This window comes from Agelaius phoeniceus, chromosome 1 (assembly GCF_051311805.1).
Source record: "Agelaius phoeniceus isolate bAgePho1 chromosome 1, bAgePho1.hap1, whole genome shotgun sequence".
Classification (NCBI taxonomy): domain Eukaryota; kingdom Metazoa; phylum Chordata; class Aves; order Passeriformes; family Icteridae; genus Agelaius; species Agelaius phoeniceus.
Window position 1 is genome coordinate 101308978 of NC_135265.1, and position 12343 is coordinate 101321320.

General features: G+C 41.0%; 2 protein-coding genes across 6 annotated transcripts in view; one reads left to right on the forward strand and one right to left on the reverse strand.

Moving 5' to 3' along the window:
- The window catches only part of MPPE1 (metallophosphoesterase 1), a 29953-nt gene extending 21068 nt beyond the window's left edge, over positions 1-8885 (forward strand). For all 4 annotated transcript variants that reach the window (XM_077184062.1, XM_077184057.1, XM_077184065.1 and 1 more), the window contains exons 2-10: positions 752-1121; positions 1477-1585; positions 2244-2347; positions 2880-2960; positions 4748-4856; positions 5775-5846; positions 5960-6082; positions 6854-6994; positions 8406-8885. In XM_077184062.1, the coding sequence (XP_077040177.1) occupies positions 853-1121; positions 1477-1585; positions 2244-2347; positions 2880-2960; positions 4748-4856; positions 5775-5846; positions 5960-6082; positions 6854-6994; positions 8406-8588 (1191 nt within the window). In that variant the 5' untranslated portion in view covers positions 752-852 and the 3' untranslated portion in view covers positions 8589-8885. The remainder of the gene's footprint in view (positions 1-751; positions 1122-1476; positions 1586-2243; positions 2348-2879; positions 2961-4747; positions 4857-5774; positions 5847-5959; positions 6083-6853; positions 6995-8405) is intronic.
- GNAL (G protein subunit alpha L) overlaps positions 6996-12343 on the reverse strand; it is a 184505-nt gene continuing 179157 nt past the window's right edge. For both annotated transcript variants that reach the window (XM_054649513.2, XM_054649605.2), the window contains exon 12: positions 6996-12118. In XM_054649513.2, coding sequence (XP_054505488.1) covers positions 11972-12118 — 147 coding nt within the window. In that variant the 3' untranslated portion in view covers positions 6996-11971. The remainder of the gene's footprint in view (positions 12119-12343) is intronic.

The window sequence follows — 12343 nt, forward strand, 5'->3', positions numbered from 1 at the left end:
ATGTTCTTCACTTGTGCCAGATGTCCTCTGGGAGTTGTTTAGCCCAGAGAAAAGGAGGCTGATGGGAGACTTTATTGCTCTCTACAAGTACTTGAAATTAAGCTGTAGCCAAGGGGGTGTTGGTCTCTTCTCCCAAATAAGTGATGGGACAAGAGGAAGTGGCCCCAAGTTTGCCAGTGGAGGTTTAAATTGGATACCAGGAAAAATTTCTTCACTGAAAGGGTTGTTCTGTATTGGAACAGGCTGCCCAGGGAAGTGGAGGAGTCACAATCCCTGCAGGTATTTAAAAGATGTGTGGATGTGGCACCTAGGGACGTGGTTTAATGGTGGACTTGGCAGTGCTGTGTTAAGGCTTGGACTCAGTCTTGGGGTTCTTTTCCAACCTCACTGATTCTATATGGATCCTAACAGTTTTTTTTTTCCTTTGTTGAAGCTGCTGTTCAAGCTAAGCTCTGTCTTTACCCACATTTGACCCCCACTCATAGTGTTTTCACTGTGAAGTTCTTGAAAAAGCATCATGCACCAAGATCCTGGCTGGCTGTAATCTGCTTTCCTTGGTGCTGGTGGGAGTGAGTGCAGTTCTGTGCTCAGCTGGCCTCTGTGTGCCTGGAGGAGAACTTCATTCCTTAGGTCAATTACATATTCTCAAGCCTTTCAGGGTGACAAGAAGCTAACACTGTAGGCCTTACATTGTAGTTTTCCATAGGGAATGCAGACTCAATGAATATTTTATTTTGTATTTTCTCCACAGGGATTTTGTGCTGACAAAAAGCCCAATGTGATCCTTTGAGTATCCCAAGCTGTTTTCATCTGAGAGGAGAACTTGAGACATTGTCTTATGCTGGTACTGCAATGCTGAGTTCTAGCTCAACTGCTGTGAAGAATCTCCCTCTGAAGAGGAGGCTCTGTTTTCTGCTGAAACTTGTGTGCTTTGTCAGCTCAGTGTTAATATTTTGTGAATTTTTAATTTACTACGTGGTGATATTTCAATGCCGATGGCCAAATGTGAAAGGTGGAGCTCACATGGCTGAAAAAGAAACTTCAGTCCTAAAGGCCATCATTTTAGCTGATACACACCTGCTTGGTGAAATAAAAGGACATTGGCTGGATAAGCTAAGAAGGTAATTATTAATTTTATTAAATAATCTCTAGCCAGTTTTAGAGTTTTTAATAGTAGCTAATGGAACAATAATTCACTGTTCTATTAAACAGCAATTCATTAGAACTGTAATGAAAAAATAAACAAGCTGGTGTTACTTCTTGCATGTCTTGGTCCTGATTGTATCATGGTGGAATTACCCACCTACTATCCCTACACCTGATTTCTAAGTATTTAATTTGGATTTCATAATATATTTTCATATTTTAGTGTGCAAGAGCAGGTTTCCCATTCCTATCACCAGGCTGTGTCTCTATATTCAGAGCTGAGGATCCAGAGGTAAGGCAGTGATAACTGGTTCTGTGTTTTCCTTTCAGAGAATGGCAAATGGAGAGATCTTTTCAAACTGCCTTATGGTTACTGCAGCCAGATATTGTTTTTATTCTGGGAGATGTTTTTGATGAAGGAAAATGGAGCTCACCTCAGGTATGACATCATCAGCTGTCTTGTTTCAAAAAATGAGGATTTCTTGAAGGAAATGGAAGCAGATTAGGTATGCAAAGCTTTGTTTAATGCTGCTACAGTTGTCCTGTTGGTAGTAGTTTCTAGCTTTTCACATAGGAGTTGAAATGTTGTGATTCTCCTGCATTTTTGGAAGTACCTTGACAGTTTTATGCCTCCTATAAAACTTATAAAAGACAAACATCTGAGTTTGTGCTTCTGTGTTATAGGCTTGTGATGGGCTGACCCTGGCTGGATGCCTGTGCCCAACAAAGCTGCCCTGTCACTTCCCTCCTTGGCTGGAGAGGGGAGAGAAAATACAAACAGACCTGCCTCCTTTACTGACCTTGGTGTCTTCAGGGCTCTTCCTCTCACAAATTCTCACTCCTCTCTCTGGCTGCAGTTGCAGAATTTCCTTTCTTGCCACCTCCCTAATTCTGTAATCCCAGAGGCACTGTCAGCCTTGGCCAGCAGTGGGTCCATCTTGGAGCTGGCTGCATCGGCTCTTTAGGACACAGGGCAGGCTCCCACAGAATCCACCCCTGCAGCCCCTACAGTACCAAAACCTTGCCTTGCAAACCCACCTCAAAACCTGTGATGCTGTGGAACAGCATCAATTTCCTCTTCTGTTGTTTTCCTGCAGGCCTGGGCAGATGATGTCCGGAGGTTCCAGAAGATGTTCAGGCATTCAGTTTTTACGGAGCTGGTGGTCATCGCTGGGAATCACGACATTGGATTTCATTATGAGTGAGTCTGTTGGTGCCAGGAGCACACAGGTGCCAAGAATGAAGTGCCAGCCTGCCCACAGTAACTGTGCTGGGTCTGAGGCACCTGTTTTGTGCTTATACAGAAAACTTCTTGATCACAATCAAATTAGAAAGGGTCGTAATTGAGAGTAAGGCCTGCGCACAGAACAGGTTTATGCTTCTCTGACCATACGAGGGTTGTTCAGAGCTGATCCTTCTGCACTGACATGGAATCCTTGAAGCTGCTTTTCCTTGTATTGGGCCTCCTCCTTAGGAAGGCACCTGAGCATATTTGCACTCCCTTTAGCACAGGAGATTGTAAGTGCCCTCACTGTGCTGGTGCTTGCACTGATGGGAGGGGCTGGAGGACACAAGAGGTGTCAGAGCATCCCTGTGAGTTTCCTGAATGATTATGTGAGCTGGATATTGCAGCAGCAAGCTGCATGAATAGTCAGTAAACTGTAAAGCAACTGGGTCAGCTGAGTTCCAATGGCAATTTCTTACCTCAGTTGTATTTTTGCTTTGTGACACAGAATGACTACTTACAAGGTAAATCGATTTGAAAAGGTTTTCAACTTTACTTCAGGAAAGCTGATAACTCGGAAAGGAATAAAGTGAGTATATTTAATTTTTTTCTAATGAAATAGTATGGGAATTCTTCACTTAGGGCCTTTTTTTTAATCACCTACCTTATGATGTGTTAAGCCCCAGACACTTTGTACAAACCTGTAGTTTGATATGGACAGGAAGCTGTACTTAGAGCTGTGTAAAGTGTAACAATTTCCTTTTAAATGGAAAAGTACTGTGGAGTCAGAATCCATTTCTCTGGTGTGCCTTTATACTTCCTTGCAGCTGCTAATGAGCCATGGCTGTAAACATAGCAGGATAAAGAAACATGAACCAACCCCCTCTGTGTTTACAAATCAGGAGTTCCATTAATTTTTATAACTTCTTTAGTCTGCAGAGCTTAACCCTTGTTTGAGGAATTGAGGGACACGGCAGCTGTGTGTCTGCAGTTGTTCCACAAGGTGGGGTAGTAATGCTCGAGCTGCTTTTGGCTTCGAGCAGACCTCGGTGCAGTTCGTTCGTTCTCACAGCTGTGTCCCCGTGGCTGCACTTGGCTGCTGGGTGCTCTGGTACCTCCAGACACCGTGCAGGAACCCGAAGAGGGAATGCAATGCTGGGTTTGTGGAAAGGTCTTGAAGCCTCAGATTCAGGAAGGGAAGGCCCATTGCCACTCTGTGTTTGGCACCTGTGCCCTTGGGGTGTACTCACTCGTGGGAACGTGAGATTCAAAACCTACAGGTTCACACTGGTTCCCTTAATTAAGAAAACATAAAGGTTTAATTAAAAATTCTGAACAGGTCTGGAAATAGTTGTGTCTATTTTAGGAAGATCTCTCAGCTTCATGAATGCTCAGTATAGCTGTTGCTTATCATGCAGATGTGGGGTCCTCAAGATATGTATTTCAGCTGTTTAAAAAAATAATTATTAAGGAACATCTCCATGTCTCCTTTGATAAAACAGCACAGCAGAATTCTCCTATGCAGTTGCAGATGGCATGTCTGGTATCCATTAGCTGCAATGAGCTGCACTATTAATATTCCTAAAATAAAGATTCCAAAATTATAAACTATTTTACAACAAATCTATGGTATAAAAGCAGCTTAATTTGCTAAAAGAGAATTAATTTTTGTTTTACTATTGACTAGTATCTCTTAAGTGAAGCATTCAGCTTAGTTTTGTTTTTTAAACAGACTGAATTGAACTGGGGATGTATCTCAAGCTGAATGTGTGACTAAATGGGTATGAATCTTGTGGCAGAACTTAGGTTTATTTGAAATGTACCGGGAAACCTTCTATTAAGAATAAAATCCTGTTTTATGTGTCAGAGACTGCAAAGTAAAAAACTAAGCTTGTTCAGGGGAGTCACCCAAATGCAGTGCTGTTCAGCTTTTCAGTTGTTCTGAAGAAATTCAATGTCTCAAATGCTGTCTCTGAGGTCTAAACTGTGTGGGCAGAGAAGCAAGTTCTCCTTTCCCTCAGAATTTAGTTTAGTGATGAACTTCTAACATTCCACTAGAATACAACTTAAGTATCTATTAAAATACAAAAAAATCTTTAGTGTAAGCATGAAGCATAAGCTACATTGTGCAACCTAATCAACAACTGCATAAAGGAGCCAACCAGTCAGAGACATGGCTGTGGTACAGATACTCAGAGGAGGATTGAACACCTGATTTCAGGAGCGGTTACATTCTGCTGCTTTGTTGAGCTATGTCCAACTCAGGAACACTTGCATTTTATGAGATGAAGTTTATCTTATAAACACGTGTGTATGAACAACAAATGCCTTCCTGTCCTCCCCACTTCTCTTTGTCCACCCCCTGGTATTTTCCAGCTTTGTCCTAGTGAACAGTGTAGCAATGGAGGGTGATGGCTGTGCTGTCTGCAGTACCACAGAGGCAAAACTTGTGGCACTTTCTCACAAACTGAATTGCTCCCAGCAGGTAAGAGATTATTGAACATCTGATTACAGCCAGAGACTCCTCTGCCACAATGGGAATGCTGATACTGTAGCACAGCCAGGATACAACCAGACTGTCCCGAAAAAATCTGCTTCCAATTCACAGTGCAACTTGTTAGCAAATCTGTCTCCCCCTCGTATCCCTCTTAACCATGTTTACTTAACTATTAGCAGTGTTGCTTAGCACTACTGGTGTCAACTTCCTTGTCAGTGCTGCCAAGTGTCATTTCCTCTGTTCTGAGCAATGGCAATTCTGTAACCCTCCCTTTTGACTCCGGATACATATCCTGCATTTATATTTATGGATATTATTCTGTTTTATACCCTTCAAGCATGTTCTTTTAGATTCCTTATTCTACTGCAATCCTTTCGTCGCACCCTAGTAGTGTTCTAATTGTATTTTTTCATCTTATCAAATTTCTTCTTGTATTTCCTTCCTCTTCCCTTTTCCATAGGCTGACAGGATGCTCAGTAGGCAGCATGAGTGACTGGGCTGGCAGTCAATCAGGAAACCAGCTCCCAGTGGAAAAACTGCCAGACTCTGTCTCCCTTGGGCTGCCCTCAAACTCCTTTGCCTTGTTGGTGCAGAGATCCTGCTGCTGCTGCTGCTTTCTGCAGTTGATGAAGCTCAAAAGTACACACTAAAGCAGCACATAATCTGAAAAATATAAAAGCTAAAACTTAAGGCATCAGTCAGAAATGTATTTACAGCATGTACAGAATGGGGAGTTCCACCAGTCCACAGTAAAACACTTAGGAGTTCATACAGTCGGTAGTATATCTGAGCTGAACCGCTTAACAAAAAACCAAATCCAACAACAACCCCAGCCTCCCTAACCCCTTAAAGTCTTGCTATTGCTTAATTACTGTCACCCCTTCTATGGCTTGGTTTTGTTCACAGAAACCACATCATTCCAACAAAAGATGCAGTGATGTGGAAAAGCTTCCAGCTTCAGAACCCATCCTTTTACAGGTGTGTTAGAGGTGGGGTGAGGCAACATATTGCCATGTTGTTTTTGTGGATTTATTACTGTTGCAGAAAGGCTGGATCATTAACAACTAATCCTTGCTTTTAATTACTCCCAGCATTATCCTCTCTATCGGAAAAGTGATGCTGAATGTACTGGAGAAGATTCTGCTCCTCCAGAGGAGAAAAACATCCCCTTTAAAGAGAAGTATGATGTACTGTCTCAAGAGGCATCACAAAAGGTTTGATTTCTTGGGAACTTGAGTGGTGGTGGGTGGGTGAGAGGGGGACATGACTGTAGATATAAATAGGTTAAAAAATTGTGGTAAGGCTGTTGGCTGAGACAAACAGAGCACAGCTGCTCCCGTCTAATGAGGCCTGGGAGAGGCTGCTTGTTAGAGCTGCTCCCCTGAGGATCCTCACCACCCTGGCCTTGGTCCTGCCAGGCTTCCCCGGTACAGCTCCTAAGTCTTGGCACTCTTAAATCTGCTGTGCTGCCATTACCTTCACTTCAGCATTCTGTACTTTCTGTACTGTGTAACTTATTGACACACCTGGTATGAAGCCACAGTTTTCCAACACTTTGAAAGCATCATTTCTGCTGAATTAGTAACTACAAGAAAATTTAAAGTATTCCCTTAAAACTCAATGGTCATTGTTTCTTTCCTTCTGCATAAATGTCTTCACTCAAAGATTGTCATTACAAGAATCTTCCTTAGACAAGAAAATAGCATTGCTTTACTAAACCCAAAGTTTTTCTCTTTGTGATATCCACAGCATGCTGTTGCCTTTGTTCTGATCTGTATGAAAAAAAAGAAGAAAAGCCCAGTAGTTGGGATCAGGGCTAAACGAGTGTGATTGATATTGCAATACCAAGAGATTTCTTACTGGAAAGCAGAAGTTTGTAAGAATATGAGAATTGCCATAATGTTCAAAGGAATAAAAGGGGTTTTTAAGTTCAATTTCTTTTTAGCTGTGACATAATTTTTGTGCTTTGCCATTTTGTGTTCTAGCTGCTATGGTGGTTTCAGCCCCGTTTGATTCTCAGTGGGCACACTCATAGTGCTTGTGAAGTGCTGCACGCAGGGAAAATTCCAGAAATCAGTGTCCCATCATTCAGTTGGAGGAATAGAAACAATCCTAGTTTCATCATGGTAAGTTTTAATTTTTTTTTTATTTTTGTCAGATAACTTTCATAGATAAATCAACATGGCAGTCAGCTATATTTTAAAACTGATTCTACCTGTAAAAACGAAAAATAATAAAAAAAAACTGCCTACCCACCCAACCCACTCAGTACACTGCATCCACTTTATAAAGTACATCTGTGGGAGCCACATGTTCTGTGTGGTACAAAGCAATGCTGCTAAAGACCTAATTAGTATCTGGGTACATTTTCTTAGAAAGAGGGTGCACTGTAAACTATTGACTTGTAAAAATAATCAGTATTGTGCACTGAACAGTAGAAAGACCAGTTTGGCTTGGCTGATTTACCAACTATGAAAACAAGACTGTATCCACCTCAAACCCTTTTGCACGGTGATCATGGTTTTCAAACGTGTGCATTAAAGCAGTGAAAGTGTTTGTGACGTGCCCACAGTCTGCTCCTCATCGCCAGTTCACATTTTATACAGTGTCTTGGTTATGCTCGTGCAGGCAGTTCCAGTGCTCAGTATATCCTTAGAGGTAAATCAATTAGTTCCCCAGTTCAAACATAAAACAGAACTCTTAGAAACTTGGAGTAAGAAGCAAAACCTACAATCTGTTTACAGAGTAGTCTGTGACTTGGAGAGGGAAATCTTTTATGTATGTTTTACTGCTGTTGAATTTAGGCTGCTTAATACACAGGTAACCCCAAATGTTTAAATTCATTTTATGCAACTGTTAATATTTGTTGTTGAAAGTAGTTCTGTTTATTTCATAGTCCTGAGAGTAGCTGCCTTCAAACTGCACACACGCTCTGCACACGCCAGACAGCACATCTTCACTGCAAAACAAGAGGTTGGCTAATTAAAGTGGCATCCTCTTCACTACTGTTTGAACTCCTCAGCCTCGAGCTGCTGTAAACTTTACCTTAAACTGCAAAGTCAAGCCAAAACCCAACAAAGTTCTTTGTTGCTCAAGTTCCTATTCCTAATTTGGATTAGCCAACCTGTGTTTTTGCAGCATGTACTGGGTAAGGAGGGGGGCTCGGGGAAGGAAGGGGCACATTCACAAAACCTAACTTTAGCCTGGAAAGGCTCCTTCCAGGTGGATTTGCAGCAGCTAAAGTTAGGCTTCTCTTGAAGGCAAATCAGATGAGGAGCCCAGCTCTTTGTTTATGCTAGATGGGAAGATTGGCCTCTGGGCTAATGTTGGCCTGGTGAATATTCCAGTTAGTGCCCAGCACCACAAGGTATGGACTCTTCAGCCCCCCGGAGAAGGCACTGGTACTAGGAAACTGGCCCCAACCCTTGCCACCCAACATAGGGATTTAGAAATTGGAGATCTGACAGCTGTGGTGTTCACTCCTGATTCAGAACCCACTGTAACACAGCAAAGTGACAGTCTTCATTTCTTTTCCAGGGCAGCATAACACCAACTGACTTCTCCCTCCAAAAATGCTTCCTTCCATTTGAGAGCAGAGTCTTCACTATCTACTGTGCGGCAGGTGCTCTGCTTGTGATCCTGGTACTAGCTCATGTTCAGCTTCTCACTCCACCGTTTTATTTTGCTCAGCGTTTAATCAGTAAGCATAAAGCAGTATGAAGAGCCAGACATCTGCATTCAGTCACTGAAATACCAAAGCTGAGAACAGTCAAACATCAGACTATATTCATGCCAGCAAATGACCTAATTTGATTGCTAGTCTGAAGGCAGGTTGCATTTACACATACCATAGAAGTCCTATACAGCTGATATGACTACTACAGGATAAATAATTAACTGAAATGAACGTTTCATGCTGTACAAAAATACTGTATTCGACAATCAAATGAGTTCTTTTCCTGCTATAATTTTTGTATCAAATATGTATATTAAAAGTGTAACTGTACATTATGTAAATCCTATAGCCTCATCACTTGTCTGCACTTGTGTCTTACCCTGGTGGAGGCTGAATCTTGCAAACTGGAAATGTTTCTCTGTTTTATTGCTGCATGGCCCTTCAAATGTCATACTTGTGTTTGTTAGGGTCAGGCAGAATCTGGATGCATCAGCACTGAGAGATGCAGATTTCCATAACCTTTTTCGTGTTGTGTGTAAGGGACTGTGGTTTGGGACAAGAAATCTTCTGGTTCCTGACACAGTAAATTGTTAGCTGACTATAAGTTGCAGTTATCCATCTACCAGACAACACGGGGAAGAAAAGCTCGAGGATCCAGTTTGCTGATACACATTTGAAAACCACTTTAAAAAAAAATTAGGGTGACACCTCAAGCTGCTGCTTTCAAAAAGATGTGCTATGATGAGCTTAAAAAAGAGGGCCCTTTTGCACCCCAGAGATCTGTGGTGAGGGGCCCTCCAGTTGCCGATCTCCTGCAAGAAGGAAGGTCAAATACAGCTGCAGTAACATTATCCTATGCCTCAGCCCTCGGTCTACAGCCAGGGATAGGAATGCACCTTATTTTACATTCCACAAGTTCCATTGACTTGAATGTAGTGTCACATTTTGAACTGCACTAGCTCCTCTGTGGGGAGGCAGAGGCCACCAGCTGTGCCACAAAGACAAAATCTGAGCTCAGTGTCTCCAGTGTGTGGGGGCAGGTGGGACAAGCCTACTGCTGCTCCCCACCCATCCCAGAAAAAACAGAGGGACTACTTCACACCAGGACCAGTTTTCCTGCTGATGTTCCTGCAGAGGCTGGGAGCTCTAACCTGAACTCCTGGGCTGGGGCTAGCTTAAAAACAAAAAAATACTATCTTTTGTTATTCATTCTATTACTTTCTTTGGCATGAGAAATAAGAGAATTCTATTTACTGTTAGTTTATTCCACCCAGCCTTTCACTTTTTGGGAAATACGAGTAAACTGAACATAGAGATTTCTGGGAAGAGAAATGGGTCATATTATAGTATCTAAAATGGGATTGTTTTATATTCAACTGGAAACAAGTTCTCAATTAGACTGTAGTCTGATTTTAAAAAGATGACTTATTGGGGTTTATAACTAATAACAATACAGTAAAAAGTTAATAAAACCTGCTGATTTATATGCCAGTGTGGGGACTATGTTAGCTCTTCATCTCTCCCTAAATTTAAAATGAAGTGGGGGGAATGGTCCGAAGTGTGGTAAAACATTCTATAAAGTAATGTAGTCTAACACTTCTCTAGGTTTCTGTTATTGCAACTGTAATTTTAGACATTTGTACAGGTTATCTTGGACACAGGAAAAGTATATAGTCACAGACATAAAACACCTATGTATAAAATATAAAGCAGTGTTATAGTTACTAAAAAGGACATGCCTTATTGCTACAGCAATTCTTGCTTTTTATATATTGTACTGTACCACAACTTGTTTTGAGAATGTCATTTGCATAAATTATTCAAGTTTGAGAAATATTCACACATTTTGATTCTACAATATTTAAAATAAAATAATTTTCTAATGTGTCTCTTTATTAAAAGAGAAATAAAAATGTCATCTTGTAATTCTCTTAGGCCAGACACAAGGGTTTATACACTTTTTTTTTCTTATCTTCTTTCTCGCTATTTACTTGCACAATGAAAGCCGCTGTTGGTACAAAGATTGAAGAGCTCTATATAATGGTGCTTTACACATTCACAATCGGTCTGTGCAATTGTGAAGTTCTATGAATGACCAAAGAATTACCAAACATATTTTCTAAATATAAAGGACAAAAAAAAAAAAAAAAAAAAAAGAAAGAAAAAGAAAATAAATCCTTGTTTCCCATTAAAACAACACCAGGTTGCAATTTGGACACTTGAATGAATTCCAATGTTTTAAAGCTGAGACTTCAAAAGAGAAAGGCATGTTTGCTGCAACATCCGGTGACTGTAATACCTTACTTGGAAAGGTAAGTGGTTAATTTGCATAATTTATAATTTTTATACTAAAGAGCATTTTTATATAAACCAGAAAAAAACCCCTAAACTCTACAGATAAAGTTCTTACCTCCAGTCACTGCTGCAGGTAAGGTTGACATCAAGCTGTACAGCGCAATCAAAAACATACTTACATCTTAGCTCATTTTACAGGTACAGCCATAATCAAGGCACAAAGATCTTCTACAAGTATTTTTCTTCAATAAAGTTGTACAAAATAATATTACATTTTACAGTCTGTACAATATAATAAACCAGCAGTAAAACAAAAAAATATATATAGGGAGAGGACTGTTGTCCAAGAATGATCGGAACTAAAAGGATCATTGTGGACAGCACAAATAACATAAGTGAGGGTGGTAAATTTTCTGCCTAGATGCAACAGGCTGAAAAGTAGCTGTAATTCAAATGCCTGAGGTGTGCAGAGACACTTAGCTCCAAAACCCCAGAAAAATTGCTTTGTCTTCACCGTTCCTCTCATTATCTACTCTACTTCCTGTGCCAGTAACGGCTTAAAAGAGGAGGTCACTTTATCAGTTGACCTGCAACTCAGAAATGCTAAAAACTGTGACAGAGTAATAAATATTGTGGTGCTGCTACATTGTGTGTCTACTTCCTCAACAGTATTTAATAACCTGATACAAAGTGCATTAATCTTTTTTTCACCCATCAAGTACTCTTCAATGTCATGTTAAAAAGGAAACCCACACAGAGGGATAGGTATGACTTCAGTGTCATCCAGATGACATACCGGTCTGAACTGAGGTTAACCCACTGGAAAAAATTTAGCAGGTCACGTTCAGTTTTAAAAAAAACAAAAACCTAAGGGAACAGAGGTAGCCAAAGGGCTTAGTGGAATGACGAAGAAGTGGCATGTCAAAATAAAGCACAAAAATAGTCCCAAAAAGCATGAAGGGAAAATAACCCAAACTTGCTTCAAATCAGCTTTAAGGTTAAACAATTAAAAGTAAACAAAGTGAAGAGACTGACATTTCTATAGTATATTCTTCCACCCTGTGTGGGGTAGTATCAAGAGAAAGAGTAAGGAGCAAAGAATTTAAAACCACAGGTTCCACGGTGATCCCCCTCACAAGAGTTCGTACTGGCGGAGGTGCATCCTCTGGATGATGTCTCGGCAGTCGTTGAACACTCTGCGGATGTTTTCTGTGTCCACTGCACATGTGAAGTGTGGGTAGCAGTAATGCCGGCCGTCTCCACTCGCTGTACTTATCCTCTGTGCAAACAGGGAGGCAAAACCAAAAAGCATCAGGTGCCATGCCATGAGAAGTTTCCCATCTCAGCAGTCTACAGACTTGGGGGAACCAAGAGCCCTGGGAAATCTGTACATAGATCACTAAAAAAAGTAAACAAAAGGAAGGGAGGGCTGTGGTGGCTGTGGTCTGGTCAGTCTAAATGACAAATCTGAAATGAAGATTACAAAACATTATGGATACAGGGC